General features: G+C 40.4%; 1 protein-coding gene across 1 annotated transcript; it reads left to right on the top strand.

The window, feature by feature from the left end:
* The first annotated feature begins 2720 nt into the window (after window positions 1–2720).
* On the top strand, window positions 2721–17025 carry ephx4 (epoxide hydrolase 4). Its single transcript, XM_085150082.1, has 7 exons — window positions 2721–3338; window positions 6726–6811; window positions 8793–8950; window positions 11747–11875; window positions 12208–12311; window positions 13544–13692; window positions 16121–17025. The coding sequence occupies exons 1-7, from the start codon at window positions 3096–3098 to the stop codon at window positions 16359–16361; spliced, it is 1110 nt and encodes a 369-aa protein (XP_085006208.1). The 5' UTR covers window positions 2721–3095; the 3' UTR covers window positions 16362–17025.
* Window positions 17026–19304: the final 2279 nt, after the last annotated feature.

The following is a 19304-nucleotide window of genomic DNA, read 5'->3' on the forward strand; positions in this document are numbered from 1 at the left end:
GGATTAAAAGAGGAACATTTTAATATTAATGCACTTTTGAAACGAAACTGTTGAGATACAAATGCTATTATGGACATGTTATTGCATCCCAAAGATGTGGGAAAAACCTGGCGAGATTGATGTTGTAAGCATTACGGAAACCTGACCAGGTGCTCTTTGGCACAACTTGACAAAATGTTGAGGTGCCATCAGGTGAATTTAAAGTCATGCACATCTTAAAGGGGCTTTAAGTGCAAATGGATTTAGTCCTTACTTAGCATTTGATAAATGCCTGCACTAGTGCCCTCTGGATTTTTGCCTGACTGGCGTTAAAGTGCCTTCATAAAAGAGTTCTGTTTTTCTCTACTGTTCAGAGGTTGATAGATATGCACGGTAAGCTAGTTCATATCCCATGTACTGCAGTTTCAATGCCACCTTGTTGAGTTGTCTACTTAAACATGCAGCGGTTGTTCTGGTATTAAATGTTAATATCCTGTAAGTGTTTACCGTGGTTTTGTTAATACTGACTTAAATATACTTGAAATGTAAACAGACACTGGTTTATGTGTCACAGTAGCATGTTTACACACTGACTTTTTTCTTAAAATATTCTTGGATTTAAAAAAAAAAAAAACTGAGCCAGGAAAAAATATTACAGTACCAAAGTTTTCTTTGTGCAATTGACTTCTCAGTTCCTTGAGTACTTGAAATGCCAAATATTGTGTTAGCTGTACATGCACTGCACTTTGTTATTCATGCCGTTTTTTTCTTACTCAATAAACCTTTTTCACTAAACAGTCTGGATCACTTTATCAAAATATCAGGTTACTGCACAGATGCAGTTTACTCATAATGCAGATGATTCCCCATAAATGCATACAAGAGCTAATCATATGGTTACCAGCCTGCACCACAACTACTGGTAAGTTTGTTTTCTTTCATTTAGTTATAGTTGCTGTGCTGCATGTCATGTCAGAGTGCAAAATAAAACCCAACTGCTGGCAGGGCAAATTAGCTAAAGGTATATTATTTAAACAATTTAATCTCCACACACAATCTTCTACACTAATTATTTATTAAACTTGATGAAATATGAAGGAGCTTGATGTGTGTGTGTGTGTCAAGTTCACATTATTTATGCTGTCACGGATAAAGCTACACAAGAAATTATTAAAATTTAACTTTTATATTGTGCTTGATATTTCGCCAAGCACAGAATATATACTTTTTAATGTTTCCATGAATACAGAAACATATCTAAGAATTGTTTCCATTCTTTGTTAAAATCAACCACATGCTCTTTGGAGTTACTATTCATAACTGCATTGGTAATAGTGCAGTCATGAATATTGATAATCCATTAATTAGTGATGAGTTTTTGATAAATCAATTGGATTTAATTATAGATGAAGTTATTCTCTTAAATGCATTAAAATTAGAATCTAAGTGTCTGAATGTTTTAGTAAATTTCTACAATATAAATGTGATGTAGCTGTAAATATGTTGTAGTATTCCCATAAGTAAAATAGAGGGGTAAATGTAAAAAATAAATAAATGACTAAAAAGGGGTAGAAATCAGTATTTGTGCTTCAGGCATATATAAACATATCTATTCAGTATAGGTTTACTATTGCATTATGTATTTTTTTTTCTGTGAAGAGCTTGATTAAAGTCTTGGATTTTAAAAATAAACATCATGTAGGGTAGATTTAAAACAGGAACAAAACTAAACTGTTTATGAAATGCTGGTGCCATCCTTGCTTTTTAAATAATGTGTTCAGTTAAAATGTTTCTCTCACAGCATCTCTGGGTCGGATTTACAATGAAGCATCCAAACTAACAAAATGTTTAAGAGTTAGTAGACAAGTCAAAATGTGGGAGACTAGATACATAGTAACAAACCTCCTGTTGGCTAAATAACTAAAGCTGAGTTTAAAGGCAGAGGGAAACACTGATGATCACACAAGCTTTGTTCGGGGTGAGATGGCAATTAACATTTGTTAAGTTTAAATTTATTGAGTTAAACATATAAATAAAACTTAACTGTAGTTTGTTCCCCTTAAGTGCAAATAGTGTTAGGATCATTCTTTTTACAATTTATGTTTTTAAAATATAAATCCTGTTTAATTTTACTAGTGCGATTTACAGATTTGCCTAGGATCCGGTTTGATCCAAGAGGAGAATCAAATCCCTTGGACGGTTTCCTCAGAAGGGGCATAAGGTGTAACAAATCTACCAAATCAAATATGTGGAGCTATCCGCTGTAGCGACCCCTTGTGAATAGCTGGGGAAAGGATTTCTTCATTTTGCCATGGTTGGGCCTCCATATATTCGCGTGAGCGTACAGAGGTCTTTATCAATTCCACATATCCAGCCACGTGAGGGGTTAAGCTAATCCAAAGTCGGTTAACTGGCCTCTGATGTGTGTTATCCGGTCCCCGCTTCGGTTTTCTAACGGAATAATTGACCTGCTCGTGTCCGTGTGTGACAGCCACAGTAGACTTAGTAGACTTGACAGCCACACACCTGTGACACCGCATCTCATTAACATATCAATGCGCAGTCACAGCCTACCTGCTAATTAAACCGGGAAACCGCCACTTATTGTTCATGAAGCGCTTGGTGAGATAATTTAAAATAACGGTGATTATTTCACTGATGATGAGCTGAAGTCACGCAGACCTTTTTTTTTTTTTCTTTTTTTTTTTATCGCAGCTTTGTTGCCATAACAGCGTGAAGCCGTGGTGCTTTGCAGTGATTTTTTTCTCCGGAGGTTTTGCTGCCTAACAGCGCCTCTTAGCTGTTCAATGTAAATCAACGTAAAGCTCCGCATCGAGACGCTTATTGCTCGATTTCGGACTTGCCTTGTATAGTCAACAACACGGTCTCCTGCCAAGCAGCCACGGCTTTCACACGCACGCGTGAAATCTGACGTGATGCTCTTGCCACCGTCCCATTCAGCCGCTTGTTGGGATCCTCCCTTCAGACAGTCGTGCGTATGCGCTGGTAAAGAAACAACGGCATTGTCAGAGCGGTGTTTAAACAGAAACGACCAGTTAACAGAAATCAATCAATAGGTAACGTGATCCGGGCTGATTTCCTGCGGCAATGTAAAGATGGCGAGAGTGCTCCACAACTTGCTGATATTTTTAATCAGTCTTGCGCTGAAAATCAGAGTTTTGGGGTATTGGTCATTGATATACGGTTATTGTGCTCTTTGCGCCATCGTAGCCCTGCTGAAACTTTGGTGGAACATCGTTTTAAGGCCGACAACAACCTTCCAATGGGTGATTCGTGAAACTCCCCCGGCTTGTCTGAATGACACGTCCTTGGGAACCCACTGTTATGTTAGGATCAAGGTAAGAGACACGCACGCACTTGGACATGAAAGGTGTCTGTAAGGGTAACAGCCTTTGTGTGTGTATGTGTGTGTGTACGGACGCCAGGGTGTTCACGTGTAAAAAAACAAAACAAAACGCCTCAACACCTTTCCGTCGTGTCGCGTCGTGAAAATCCAAACGGGGCCCGATGTTTTAGCACAATCTCGAAGCGTCTGTTTGTTTTTGCAAAGCGCTTTTATTTATTTATTTGTAATGTTTTTGGTGGAGTCAAGGCTTGCTGGCGCGGAGCTCAGGTGGTGCTGAAAGAACAGCTCCTCCGCCTCACGTCTCTGCATGCAGCGTGCTGCCAGCCTCTAACTACCAACCTACAGTATGTGTTCAGGATTATGTAATTAAAATACCAAAGCATGTCCCGGTGTGAGGGGTGGAAGAATTATTCACATCCTAGACTTCGCAATGACTACCAACACAAGATGTACTTAAAGCATGACAAGTACAGCAGCATGTACCTGTCATTCTTATATTATGGGATTGTCATTAGTAATGCATTAATATAAGAAGGAATTCTGATCTACTTCATGATCTGTTGGAGAGTAGCAATAAGTTTAAAAATAAATTACAGTTTTTCTAAATGCATCTCAATTCAGGCTTGACTTCTACCAGATAGATGCACTGCAGTCAAAAGAAAAATTTCCACAAAAGTAGCAGAGAATGACAAATACCTTAAACAAGTACTAGAATACATGTACACTGTTTTAGCGCAAGAACACTCATCTGTGCCTGTTAAAGCATGCGCTTCTTAGTCATAAACCAAAGTTTTCCATGAGCAAATGAATCTGATCTGCAGCGAGCACAGTGCATGAAGGGTTTGGTTGAAAACAACATGGTGCAGGGAAAATAATTAAAGTGAACAGAATAAATCTGCTGACGTGTAACCATACAAGAAAGAAAAAAGTACTGCAAGCATATGTCCATGGAAGCAGATTACTTTACAGAACCATAAAATTGCAAATAAAATTTGATCAAATATTAAAATGAATTGGGATGAACAACTAAATATCCATCCACAATACCATTCATCCACTCCATCCATTGTTTCCACTTATCCAATTCAGGGTTGTGCCGGAGCCTATCCCAGCTGTCATAGGGCAGGAGGTAGGGTACACCCGGGACGTGTCACTAGTCCGCCACAGGGCTGATACAGAGAGACAGACAACCTTTCACACTCACGTTCACACCAATAGCCAATTAGAATCACCACTTAACCTAAAATTCATGACTTTGGACCGTGGGAAGAAGTTAGAGTACCCAGAGGGAACTTACAGGCATGGGGAAAATATGCAAACTCTACACAGAAACCCTCTGCTGTCTGGAGGATTTACTGTGATGTGACAGTGCTAACCACTGTCCCACCATGTCACAATGAGAGGCTAAAAATAGTAAGTAAAATTCAAAATGAAGAAGGGAAAACCTGCAATTCTGCTCTGTCTGTCCAGCTCACTGACAATGTCAACAGAAAAAATAATATTTATAACTATCCTGCTCACACAAAGAAAACTTGTACACATACTCAAACACATTGGAAAGATCAGCACAAATCCTGCTGACCATCCAAAAAGCACACCACTCAGAAATCTATCCTAATATTTGTTAAATCTGCAGAGACTGTGGTTTTCTGATATATTCAGAGAAAGAGCCTCAGATCCTCCAAAGCACCTAATCCCCACTAAAAAAAAACAGGGAAGCTTTTCTATCTGACACCTAATAACACCTCAAGGTGGGGATTGGGGGGATTGTCTTTCTCTTTAAATAGCCCAATAGTATTGCTTTCTTTGTATTTGATTTGTTTTATAATTGACTCTAGTATTTTGAAGTGCGATAACACCCATTTCATTTCAACATGTGACATAAAATTCATCAATAGAATTATAAAACTATATGTATTAGAACAAAATCATTCAATATACAAGTACCTGTCTGATACTCTGTTTTCTTAATATAATGATTACTGCGGATGGTATTTCGCATCACCTGCAATTTGATCCTAAGTGTAGCCGCAAAGCCTCTAAACTAAGCAGAGCAAGCACAATAAAGTGACCCTGAAGTTTCTTGTTACAATGCTTCGTTTTGCTAAATAGGAACTAAATCTGCCCTCCCCCACTGCCTAAAAACAGAAACACTTTTGGCTTCTTATTATCTCACTTGAGCTATTGAACTTTATCAAGAACAATCAATTCAACTTTATCAGCTGACTTTGACTCTTGAATATGCCCAGCTTAAATCCATCTTAGCAACACGTCTGTACAAGCAGGAGTTTGGTGATACCACAACCTGCATGTAGCTTACACAAGTGTAGTGCAGGAACCTGAAGCTTCAGGTGGGTTAAGGACTTTACAGTAAAGTAGGGGACTTTTTGTGTCATCCGCTAATGCGCAGCTTTCCTCTTTGCTTCTGTTTAATGCTGAAATCTATTCCAGCTGCTGTAGGGTGAGAGGAAGGTTATGCCCAGAGCAGGTCATCAGTTTATTGCAAAGGTCTAAGCCGTATTTTCCTGTTTTTGATTCACCTGACTGCCTTGTGTAGAGATGCTTCAATAATCTCAAGCCTACAATGCGCACTATAAGTATTTGTTGTTCTTTCTCAAAACCCCAAACAATGATATATGAGAAAGAAAAGCAAAGAACAAAATCCCCACATTTCTGAGGCACAACTTTGATATGTTTCTTAAAAATATTAAAAAATCAAACCCTATTAAATCTAATGAACTTCCAACTATTTAAACACAAGCGTTTACATTAACTTGTTCTTCTTCTCTACTCTCACTTTTTCCATCAGGAACTCACTCTTTCTGCCATCAGATGGAAATATTGTAGGTGTCTTCTGCATAATTTTATTTATCTTTCATGAGCCTTTAGTTTGACATATTGGGGCCACTGATTGTCTTGTCTTTAAAATTTCAAAATGAAACATTTGCATATTAAAGCACTTTAGATTCTTTAGGAAGATTAAATGTGGATGTAAGAAATGTGGGCAGGTGTTGTCATAATTTTCTTTTGTGTTAAACTTACACATGTACATTTAAATGTCTACAAACATTTCCTGAAGGAGTCTTAAAGTTTGTTAGAGCACTTAGTATTCTGCAGAAACAGATTCACAAGAGTGTTTCAGGTCCAGTAAACATGATATTACAAGCTTGTGATACACTGATTCTTATTTAATGGCTCAAAAGAAAACGAGCTATTCCTGTCTTGTTTCCCCGTAGTAATTTCCCCTGCAGCTCCCCTCAGTAACAGTCACTTAGGAGCACTGGCTTGTTCCGTTGTGTTCACTAAATGGCTTTGGATAAAAGTGACGGCTGAAGTGTTCATGTGCAAATGTGTCTTTGTGTGTCTTGTTTCTGTGCAGGAGTCTGGCCTCAGGTTCCACTATGTTGCTGCTGGTGAGAGAGGAAAGCCCCTCATGTTGTTTCTGCACGGCTTCCCTGAGTTCTGGTAGGTCAGAGGCAAATCAGGGTCAGAGTAACAGTAAAAGCTTCTCTAAACCACACTGTAAGATGTTGTGTTGTGCAGTTGTATTTGGTATTTGCTGCATTGGTCATCTCTCTAAAATTTCCACTATGAGGATTCCTCCCTTGCTCAGCAGCAGTGTTAAATCTCTGCGATCTGGCTGTGGGCCTGCAAAAACAAATCCAAGCCAGCAGAGAGGAGTCCTCATTCACAGACATGATTTGCCATCGGGGAAAGGGGTCCAAAGCATTCAAGCTCTCTTCCTCCTGATATGAAATGAAAAATGATGTTGAGTGTTGCGTCTGGATCAGAGCCAAAGAGCTTGTCAAGAACTGTAAGCCCGTCCATATCTCTAGCATGCTATCTAAGCTGCGGACAGGACAGGGATTAATTAACGGTAGAGGGGAGCTCTTTCTGCTTCACTTGACATATCCTTCAGAGGAACGATGAAACTGTACTGAGGTGCTTGGAAAGAGTGCTTTTCAAAATGTGCTAATTCCCTTTCAGAAATAAGAAAGATGAGACTTTGTGTTCAGGAGGCGGATGGAGGGCTGCAAGGGGCTTAATTTGCTTCAGCCCTCTTCTATATTCAAAGATCTAAGGGTTCAGAGCCGGGATCTTATCCTGACTCATCAGAATCACAGGCAGGGCTCTGCATTTTGCTTTTCCCCCGTTACTCAGCTGAGGAGGAAGAGGACAAGGAGGAGGGGGGCTGACAAGATCTTCAATTAGGAAGTCATCCCAGTCCACATCAGTGGGCGGATTAGAATCTAAAACAGCTTCTATTATCCAGAGGTGACCTTCACTTAGCTGGAAAGAAAGCTGAGTGCTAGTTTCTAAAAGAGAGTTTGCGAAGTTGGTTTGTAAGAATCGTAATCACGGGGAAAGGCCTGTGAACACACTTGCGTAATGTGCTGTTTGGACTTAGAGACTCCAGATGTTTAACACAAAGAGTCTGTGTCATAGACTCTGGGACTGGAGATAAAAAGACAAACAAGAGGCTTTCCATTTTGTTAACTTATCCTTCCTTGCATCTTCTCACCTTCTGTGGCCTGGAAATTATATTCCTTCAGCTATCAGTTCCTTAATTGCTCCTGAAGGAGAACGAAAGCTTGTGGAGGAGTTAGGAGTGAGGAAGCACAGGTGTGTCCTAAGCAAAAGTCATTTATCAAGAGGCATGATGGATAAATGCCATACGTCGCCATAGAAAACATGGAGTGTTTACTTTGTTGTGTTTCTCATGCTAATCCTGAGAAGAGATGCGAGTTCAGAAAACAAAGGAAGTTGCTAGCATTGTGAGAAACACACATATTTACCCTGAAGAGGGAAAATAATTTATTATGCAAATCATCCATATGTCCATACCTTTATTGCTAGTTATTCAGGTCTCTGTCAGACAGCAGTTTAATCAGAGATACTCAGATCTCGCTCTTCTTGGCCACCTCTTTCAGGGGGACACTGTCTTAAGCCAGCTGCCCTGGGGTTTTCTCCTAGTGGGACATGCCTAAAACATCTCTAGGAATTAAGGAGGCATGCTAGTCAGGTGCCCGAAGCACCTCAACTGCCTTGTTTTGAAGTGCTATGTTGATGTCTAACTACATTAGGTGAAATGGAAGAACCCCTTAAAGAGGAGAATGGGCTTTAAATCCACCGTAGTAGAAACTGAATGAATGTTTGAGCAAAAGTAAGACTGTAGAAGGGGTTCATAAAGTGTTTTGGGCACAAATTACTTTCTTGTTCCTTAGCTGTGTAAATGACACATTATCTTCACGCTTTTCAAGACATTAAACACTGTCCCCGTTAAAAGGTTTCTTTGAAGGTTTGAAGTCTAATTTTAGATCAGTTTTGAAAGCTTTTGATAATTTGTTACATAACTGTGATTTTGTTTTTACCTGCTTATGTATTATATGTAATATAAATGCCAATAAACTTAAATTAATATTTGTCAAATGTGTGTGTGCCTCAGGTTTTCCTGGCGTTACCAGCTGCGTGAGTTCAAGAGTGAATTTCGTGTGGTGGCCATCGACATGCGGGGCTACGGGGAGTCGGACCTGCCGCTCTCCACTGAGAGTTACCGCTTCGAATACCTGGTCACGGATGTCAAAGATATTGTGGAGTACTTAGGTGAGGAAACACGGGAGAACTGCGTGCCTGTAATCTCGGAATCAGTCCGAGGAGCGGAGAGTGTTTTGACAGCTACTTGGGTCAAAAATAAACTTGTTTATCAATGTTACGCAGTGGACAGCCTTCAGGCCTGCAGCACGGCATGACAAACTTCCTGTGACTCATTCTAAGTGAACATGGGACACTGCAGATACAGAGCCCAAAGCCTGCTGACTGCGTGCTAACACTGGCAGGGAGCTAGCCTGAGGTGGTGTGCACATACCAGCTAATGATTATCTGGCCAGAATGACAGTTTTTGGTCTTTAACTGGCCAACGTATCTCAGTGTTTTTCTTGTCATTTCATCACGGCTTACACACTCAATCAGGTAATCTGTCTCAGCCCTGAAATGTCGCCGAAGATTGTGTTCAGTGGACATGAGCTCTTTCATTCTCCTTCACACCTGTCACCTCACATCTAAATGTGTTAACGCGGCTGTTTCAGTGTCAATTACAAGGAAGCCGAAAAGGTCATGTCTTGATTTCCCTGCATAGTCTTTGAGGTGCTTTCTTCACTCTTTTCAGTATTAAAGAAAATTCCTGTTTTATTACAGCAACATTTTTACTGTAGGAGTTCTGTAGATCTGGAAACGCAGACACACGGCTAAAATGAACCAAAACGTGGGCATGAAACCTGAGCGCTCAGTCGGTCGCACTCCTCCATGGTAGCCAAACACAAATGGAAGACACACGAAAGGCAGAGGAACTGTTTGCAGCATTTTCATTTCAAATGCAGTTTGAACTTAAAATATAGGGCTTCAAATAATCTCTCTAAACTGCTGCCTACAACCTTTCTGGTTATCTGACGCTCTTGTTCTTGTCCATTTAAGTTTCCTTGTAGCACTGTTGAAATTCTCAGGACTCAGCAAGTACCTAATAATCAAAGATGAATCAGTTAAATGTGACAGAAGAAGGCGTAAACATTGTTAAACACTGACGTAATTCTGCCTTTTAAACTTTTCTGAGGTAAACAAATGAGGTGTGATCAAAAAATTTTGCAACCCAAACCATAAAAATTAAAAAAGAAAAACATGCCTTGGCTATTTCCTCAGCAGTGATACAACTTTACCAGCCCTACTTTCATTTTCAGATCACTTTCCTTTTTTAACACCTGGAGTTGGTGAACTTTGTGATCACATCATGTGTTACATTTACATTTTCACTACTTTAAAGTCATTCATAGGAAATATCTGGCTCTTCAGTTTAGTGTTATGTTTCAAATTTTCTTTTATCCTTCAGGTAGTGACTCTATAATCAAGGATTGGAAAAGCAGTCAGGAAAATGGAAGGATTAAACAAAGCTTTCTGCAGCTGCCTGTTGCAGCTATAAATTGAATCAATGAGAGGTGAAACTCAACCACAACAGTCAAGCTGCGGCCTGTAACATCAAAACATTAAGCTGAGAGGTTGTGCATCTTTGAAATGCTGGAAGGAACTGCAATCAGTCTGTAACGCTCTGTGCACTGCACAAATTAAATTGAACCATTGATTTTTTTTTTATGTTGTAGCTTTTTAAAAAGCCACAAGTGTTCTAACGTTTTTAGTTTGTCCATCCCAGAGGCAACATAATGGTTTATAATATTTTCAAGCAACATTTTTGAATACTTTCCTTATGAAACATTTGCATTCATGTGTTGAAAAGTGCTTTCTAAAAAGGCTTATGGACGATGTTTTGCAGCTCGTTACATTGTTCTGGCTGTCCCGGTCAATTACCTAACAGGTTTTTGGGAGCTAAGCACTCAGTCATGCACATTGCTGTGCAAATCACTTAATGGTCATTTCAGTGGAAGAAGGAAAGCACTGATTGTTTGATAACTGCTCTTCTCTAATCTGTGATCAACTCTTAGAGCCAATGAGATCCACACAGCTGCCTGCATTCACAGAACACATGTTATGCTAGTTACCATGTCGGTAGCAGATTTCAGCGTAAACTGCTAACAGCCCAAAAGGCGGACAGCCGAAAGAGCCGTGGTGCTCTGTTATTTTCCAGATGTAGTTCCCAGTCTAAGATTATAGACTCTTCCTCTGTAGCATCAGCAACATCAGTGGGGCCTGCTGGCATGATTCATATTAGTAGGTGTAAATGGTGCGACCTCAGGTGAGGGGATTAGTTTGTAGCAACTGCAACACGAATGTGATCAGACTGAAGCCTTGACTTTGGTCAGCATTTGGCTGAATGTCATGAAATCCATCCTCTGATGAGTGTAAATGTCCTCTGAGAAAGTCAGACCCTGTGGCATCACCCACTGTGTCAATTTGGGGCTTTTTATCCTCTTTTTTTAACCGTAGGGGACAATTTACGAACCAAAGGGCCAGTTGCTTGAATCGTATTTACCATTATGCAGCTATAGCACAAGCATAGCAGACAGCTATGAAATTACACTGATGTAATTTTGCTGCGTGAATTTTTGGATTATATATTTTTTTTAATTTTTCAGGTTTGAATGAAGACATCTGACAAAATGACCACTGCATTTGCCCATAAGTGTTCTGTAGCTCAAAACGCACTCTGGTACTAAATATATTACGACTTAAACATAGTAAAATAATGCTGCAGACACATCCAGTTCAATCCAACAAGAGTTCAAAGTACCCCACTGACATCCTGAAATATGTAAGAAAGCAGTTGGTATACAGCTTCAACCAAAGCTGCTGCTGCTCACTATGTTGGCTTCACTTTTGAGCCACAGACGTTGTTGCTTAGTTTTAACGTTAGAATGGACTTCCAGCTTCCTTCATTCGTGTTTTATTTCTTCCAAGGTTACAACAGATGTTGCCTCGTTGGCCATGACTGGGGTGGGACCATAGCGTGGCTGTTTGCGATTCACTACCCCGAGATGGTGACAAAACTCATTGTTCTCAACTGTCCGCATCCGTCTGTGTTCACAGGTATGATTTCAGGACGGTGTGCTGGAAAATCAGTATTCTCCACGCTAATTAGAGAAGCTCTGGTTTGACTGTTGGGTTATTACTGTAATTATTAATGATAATTAGGAAGTGTTATTACTTCAGTTGCATGTTTGCATCCATCTGGCAAATCCTCCTCTGCATTAAGAGCAAGTTGATGAGACACTAATTAGAGGAGGCTAATATGAAGCTGGAACAGCTGGTTTAAATAGTGCAGACAGAGAGGCACTGAGTTATCATGTCCACAAGAAACCTGCTCTTTAATTATGTCGAGAAACTAAATGTCCCCTTTCTTCTCCTTACCTCTCCTCCAGATTATGCCCTGCGTCACCCGAGCCAGCTGCTGAAATCCAGTCATTACTTTTTCTTCCAGCTGCCCCGCTTCCCGGAGCTCATGCTCTCCATCAATGATTTCAAGGTGGTCTGTTGTGTGTGGACTTTCAATGTCAAGGTCGTGTGTGGACGTGCATGTGCAATAGTGTACCCCGCACATTACGAGCAGTGTCTATTTTTGGTGTTTACATCAGGTCAAACTGCAGGAAATGTGTGGATTACAGATTATTACAAAATAATATTCGGATTTTTTTAAATATGGTTAGTAATTAATCATTTGATTTCTTCTTTTCTCAATTTTATTACCTTCTTCTTCCCAATGTTTAAAAGTAATTGTACTTAATATTATCTTGTATTAAGTACAGTTTGTATTTTATCTTTCAGTGATCAGATTCTAGTTGTTCTCTCGGTATTTCCGGTGCTTGATTATTCCCAGAGTTTGATGTGAGGTTGCTACTGTTCTCATGTCTGTTCATTAAATATTAAGCAACAGCTGGGAGCTTAGCTTACCTTACTTAGCATGTGGACTGAAAATAAAGACTAACCTGACTCGGTTCATCAACAGCTAATTAACACATAGCGCATAGAGCAGTGCCTCGTGTTATTTTTTGTAGCTACAATTTACAGACTACTAAACACCTCATACGCAGTTAATCAGTTGTTGTGAAAGCAAAGACACAGAGAAAATGCTGATGTGTTGAAACGAGGACAGCTTGCTGTGTCTGTGTGTGTATTGCTCTTAGTTTAAAACAATGATAAACGCCTCAAACCAAGTCTTTCCTTTTTGTAACTGCCCAGATGTCCCTGCAGTTTTCACCACAGACTGAGAATTTCTACAGTATACCATCATTGATTTGCACACCACACATGCAGGAAATAGAGAAAAGGTGAAAGGTTAGCCAAAATATGAGAAACACTCATCCAAACCACCTCAAACTCAAATCTCCGCTTATTGTGAGTTTAATGTTACTGTAAAACTAAAACCTAGTTTCTATTTAAATTCCTTGCTTTATAATTATTTAAGCATTTCTAAGACACTGGTGTTATATCACCTAGTATAATCAGTTTGTCAGAGTTTTGCTAATTAAATGAAAGAATACTGCCATATGCTCGTGCTGGTGCACAGCGTGCAGTGTCGTCGAGCCAGCAGAGAGTCAGAGCTGTGACTGAAGGTCATCAGAGCTGATTTCACCACAGAAGTACCTTTTCTGACTCGCTTTACAGCGACGTGGACGTCCTTCAGTGAATGCTGTCTAGATCAGAACGTACCGCCCATGCAAACCTCACTCAGTGTTTGCTGCTGTGTCTCTGCTGCAGGCTCTGAAGGCTTTGTTCACCAGCCGCAGCACAGGGATCGGCAGGAAAGGCCGATGGCTCACCGCAGAGGATCTGGAAGCCTACCTGTACGCACTCTCACAACCGGGAGCTCTAACGGGAGCCCTCAACTATTACAGGAATGTCTTCAGGTGGGGAATTCACTCAGCCAAGGATGGATTATGTGAAAGGATTTTTAAAATCTCTATATGACAGTGATATGTCATATGTGTTAAGCAAAATCTGTATGGTTTATAAGATATCAAAGAATAATATTAAAGCTAAAAAGCTGTTAAAAACACACCAAATAAAAGTTCGCTCTCTTACATTAAAATAGGAATACTGAAGATCAGCAGTATGCACAGTTCACTTCTAAACATTCAGAGAAAGAGCTCCACTGTCAGGGCTGTGTGCGGGGAGGCAGAGAGGAGGATCCAAACGCAGGACTCAGACACTAACTTGAAACTCAAAAACCTCAGCTTTATTGCTGGTACGAAAACAAAACATGAAGTGAACACTGAATATGGAAAACAGAAACACACAGGCATAATCTGATGGTACAACGCGACACTGGGTTGAGGACAACACACGGCTAATATACACAGGGTGGTAATCAGGGAATGGGTAACAGGAGGGAGACACAGCTGGGAGAGATCAGGGCTAACGAGACAGGGAGAGCTAAGCTGCACACACTAACATAAGACAAAGACTTTCACAATAAAACAGGAAACAAGAAACCACTAAACAAAGATGCAGACCCGACACTGAGAGACAGACTAGACACTGAACAGAAACTGCAATACACATGAGAACCCAAAACCTAAGAACTGATCCCTCACCAAGAACAACAGGAACACATCTATAATGATAATAATAATAATAATAAACAAAGCACCAGAACATCAGAAAACAATCCATAATGCAAAAATAAACCAAAATATAAGAAACTCAAAATGCTGGGTCAGCACTGACCCAGAACCGTAACATACACGATGAGCTGCAAGGACAGGCCCAGTGTTTTGGCACCACAGTCTCAGCTGTGACTGCCACGGTCATATCAGCTGCAAAATAAATGGTAAATGGCCTGTATTTATATAGCGCTTTACTAATCCCTACGGACCCCAAAGCGCTTTACATATCCAGTCATCCACCCATTCATACACTGGTGATGGCAAGCTACATTGTAGCCACAGCCACCCTGGGGCGCACTGACAGAGGCGAGGCTGCCGGACACTGGCGCCACCGGGCCCTCTGACCACCACCAGTAGGCAACGGGTAAAGTGTCTTGCCCAAGGACACAACGACCGAGACTGTCCAAGCCGGGGCTCAAACCGGCAACCTTCCGATTACAAGGTGAACTCCCAACTCTTGAGCCACGATCGCCCCACTAAATTAGCAGTAAGACACAAAATAGCAGAAAATAGCTGTTTTAAATGTTTTTTACTCGTTGAGTTTTTGTTTATGCTTGAAAAGTAATTTTCAGTTTTGTCAGTTTAATAAACTTTATGTTCTACGCTCCAAAGATAAACAAGGTTTTTGTTGTGTAGTTTGCATTTAGTAGCACCATCTACTGTCAGAACTCTGGGGGAACAGAAAACTGAGCCTCTACTTCTGTCAGTGCTACAATACTGTCTCATATTCACATTCACATCTTTCCTACATGTTTACTGGCAAACAATGGTCCGCATAAACGAGATCAAAGAAAATCTCAGTGCATGCAATTTTGACATGTGACCTAAACATGCATGGCTGAGCGTGCCATCTGCTCCCTTCTCAAGCAATGAGTTATCTCAGAGTAGCTTTTGTATGCTTACGTAAAAGAAATCTCAGTGACCCGTGCCCACTTAGTCTGTCTGTTAGTGGATAGCGTACCTAAATGTAGAGGGGACAAAAATAGGTGAATGCACAGTCAACATTCAGCCATCCTTTTAAATGTATATCTGCTTTCTGGTCTGAGACAGGATGGAGGCTGGAGGACGTCTCGGCAGAAGCGTGCCGTACTGCATGTGATGTTTAACAACTGTGATACTACAGAACAGGATGTTAAATTAAGACCCAGGTGCTGCGGGTCCATCGGAAATCTGGTATAAAACTTTTCATGCTCAGCTGAGTGAGAAAAGCTGGAAAATGACAAAAATAGGAATCTGCACTGTGGGTTAGAGTTACTAAACAGGGCAAAGTAGTCTGGAGCGCAATCCCTAAATAACGCTCACGGGTGTGGTTAGTTTGGCACAAAAAAATAAGACATGAATCCCTCCATCCATCCATTCTCTTCCACTTATCCTTAACATGGTTGTGAGGAGCCCGGAGCCAATCCTAGCTACATTAAATATAGTTTAATGTTGCTGGGATAATATAGTTTTGTGAAGTTTTTGTGCAGTCTGAGAGAGAAGTACTCTGTCAGGATAATAAGGTACTCTGAGGTCGTGTGAGATACGATGAGGCCCGATTGTTCTAAACTTTGTATGTAAGGAGAAGGATTTTAAATTAAATTCTGGAGTTAACAGGAAGCCTGTAAAGAGAATATGGGGCGAATGTGATCAACTGAAGGCTTTTCATGTCGCTCCTTTCTTTCCGTAGCTCCCTCCCTCTGAGCCATAACCACGTCAGGTCTCCGGTGCTGCTGCTGTGGGGAGAGCGGGATGCCTTCTTGGAACAGGAAATGGCCGAGGCTTGCCGCCTCTACATCAGGAATCATTTCCGTCTTAACATCATTTCCGGGGCCAGTCACTGGCTGCAGCAGGACCAGCCCGATATCGTAAACACCCTCATATGGACCTTCCTCAAGGAGGGCGAGGGACGTAAAAGCTACAGGAACTAAATCCACAGCGAGGCCTCCTCCAGCACCTCTGCTCTCCCCACTCACTCCCTGGAAGCCTGGAATGTGCCTGTGACACCAAGCAACATAGTGATAATGCAATCATTCTTTAAACCTTTCACATGTTTCAGATATTTTTTAAAGAAGTCAGCCGTAAAGGAAGAAATCAAAGCACACTTCACCAGAGAGGACACCGAACAGTACGCGTGACACATATTCAAGATGTTTTTTGCACACGACATCCGCCTTAAAGTTTGTCGGTTTCAGCATTACAAATGTGTGGCAGAATCTCCTTTGTGACTTGTATTGTGTGGTGCCTTTTTAACTTTCGAGCTGTCGCAGTGTAACGATGTCCTGCGAGACTGGGGATGTGGCGTCGCCTGCTATACTTGTGTGTTTCAACGGGTCGCTCCACTCCACTTTGGGCACAGTCCTTTGGGAGGCGTAACCCTCCCACTCCCTTTATCAGGTAGTGTTGCTGAAAGGAGCTTTTTTCCCCCTCAAAGATTAATGCTCAAATGTAGAGAATGTTATCTTCCTGTATAGAAATGTCAGTGATGGTTGACTATTGTACTATTTTGTATCTCTTCCTACACACTGCATTTTGAAATTCACTGAGCCAGGTCTACACCATTTGATTTTATAAATAAACTAAGTGTCAAACTGTCAGACTTCACTGCTTTTTAAAAATAGATAATAACGGATTTGAAGTTAAAAGCAGAAAACCTCCAGATGCCCCTCTGTGTGTCTGTTACTGTCTCAGATTAAAAAAGAAACTACCAGAAATAGCAATGGATGCTCTGTTAAATATAGCACAGAGCTGAGTGGCACTGCATATTTATACCTCCACTGTGTGCAAACAGAAATGTTCATGTGGAAATAAGGTGAGATGTATTCATCAGACAGATATTTACAACCCCGATTCCAAAAAAAGTTGGGACGCTGTATAAATGAAAGCAGAATGCAATGATCTGCAAATCTCGTAAACCCATATTTTGTTCGCAATATAACACAGAAAACATATTGTGTAAACTGAGACATTTTACTGTTCCATGACAAGGATTTTGAATTTGATGACGGAAACACTTCCTTAAAATGTTGAGAGAAAGACAACAAAAGCGTAAGCGGTACTAAAAAGCCTTGTAATCGGAAGGCCCGGGCCGAGCCCCGGCTTGGACAGTCTCAGTCGTTGTGTTCTTGGGCAAGATACTTCACCTGTTGCCTACTGGTGGTGGTCAGAGGGCTCGGTGGTGCCAGTGTCCAGTGCGCCCCAGGGTGGCTGTGGCTACAATGTAGCTTGCCATCACCAGTGTGTGAATGTGTGTGTGAATGGGTGGATGACTGGATGTGTAAAGCGCTTTGGGGTCCTTAGGGACTAGTAAAGCGCTATATAAATACAGGCCATTTACCATTAGGTTAAGTCGTAGCAGGTCAGTCACATGACTGGGTATAAAATGAGCATCTTGTCTCAGAAGTGCTTGGGTAGAGGTGCAAAAAACTCCACAAAAAAATGTGGAACATTTTCAGAAAAATGTTCCTCAGCATAAACTTATGAAGACTGAATATCTCATCACTGACAGTACATAAAGTTTTCATAAAATTCGAAGTATCTGGAGTGGTCTCTGTGCACAAGGGACAAAAGTGAAAATCAGCATTAGACTCCCACGATCTTCGAGCTCTCAGATAGCACTGCTTAAAAATCGTGATTCTGTCATGGAACTCACTGCACGGGCTCAGGAACACTTCCAGAAATCACTGGCTGTGAGTACAGTTTACTGTGCCGTCCACAAATACAGGTTAAAACAGTTTTTTCTAGTCAGACGATTCTAAATTTCAAATTTTGGTTGGAAAACATCAAGGTGCCCTCAGTCCTGTAAGGTATATACAAGTTTGAAAACAACATAGGCTCCCATTCACAGAATGTCTTTTCAGCAAAGTCCATGTATATTTCAGTAAGATGATGATAAGCTGGATACTTTGTAGTAGAAGAGTCGGGTGCTGAACTGGCCTACTTGCTTCCAACTCAGAACTTTTTGAACCTCATGAAATGAAAAATTGCAAATCATTGCATTTTGTTATGGTTTACTTTTTATACAGGTCTTATCGCAAAGCGATAAGACCTGTATCGCAAAGCGATAAGACCTCACTGCTGTTCAGGTGAACAGCATGTTTCACACCACGGGACACAATATTTTTTTTCATGGTTTTTATATATATTTATGTAGAAATCTCAATAATTGCAATTTAGGTTATAGACTTAGCAGATATGGCTGCAGTTTTTTACATTCTGAATAATCAAATGTTGCCCTCATGAATGACATGTTTTGAGAATACAATAAACATTATATATTCCTATATAACAAGTATCTACATAAATAATATGTAAAACAACACTATAGTTATTAGAAAGTTTACCATTTACTTTCATTATTCGTATTTATCATTTTTTCTCATGTACAGTACTGTACAGTGGCATCATAAACTCGGACTAATAATCCGGGATAGAACAATGACGTAAATGCTAGTAAGGCGAGCTAGTTTGCTGCCTTCACTGACTCCGGTAACTCAGTAGAAAACAGGTTTCTATTTTCAGGTTTCTATTAACTGGATATTATAATGTATGCATATTTAAAACAAAAACAAAAAAGCCTTTAGCTTTTTCAAAAGCAACAATTTTTATATGACACTGTGAACCACAATAAAATATGCAATATTTATCGGTGGGTTTTCACTCTAACTTTTCATAATTATGGGTTTTTTTTCTAAATGTGTTGAAATCTTCATATTCCTGCCATATATGCCCGCTCCAGTACGCGACCCTCCTCCTTCTAGTTGTTTGATAATTCTAGGTTTTTCTCTTGCTAATGTCACTTTAGCATGCTTTCATTCTTTCTGTATTTATCATCACTTCTACTGTATAAAAGAAAATAGATTTCAAAAAGTGGA

The sequence above is a fragment of the Neolamprologus multifasciatus genome, chromosome 23 (genome assembly GCF_963576455.1).
Source record: "Neolamprologus multifasciatus chromosome 23, fNeoMul1.2, whole genome shotgun sequence".
Lineage (NCBI taxonomy): Eukaryota > Metazoa > Chordata > Actinopteri > Cichliformes > Cichlidae > Neolamprologus > Neolamprologus multifasciatus.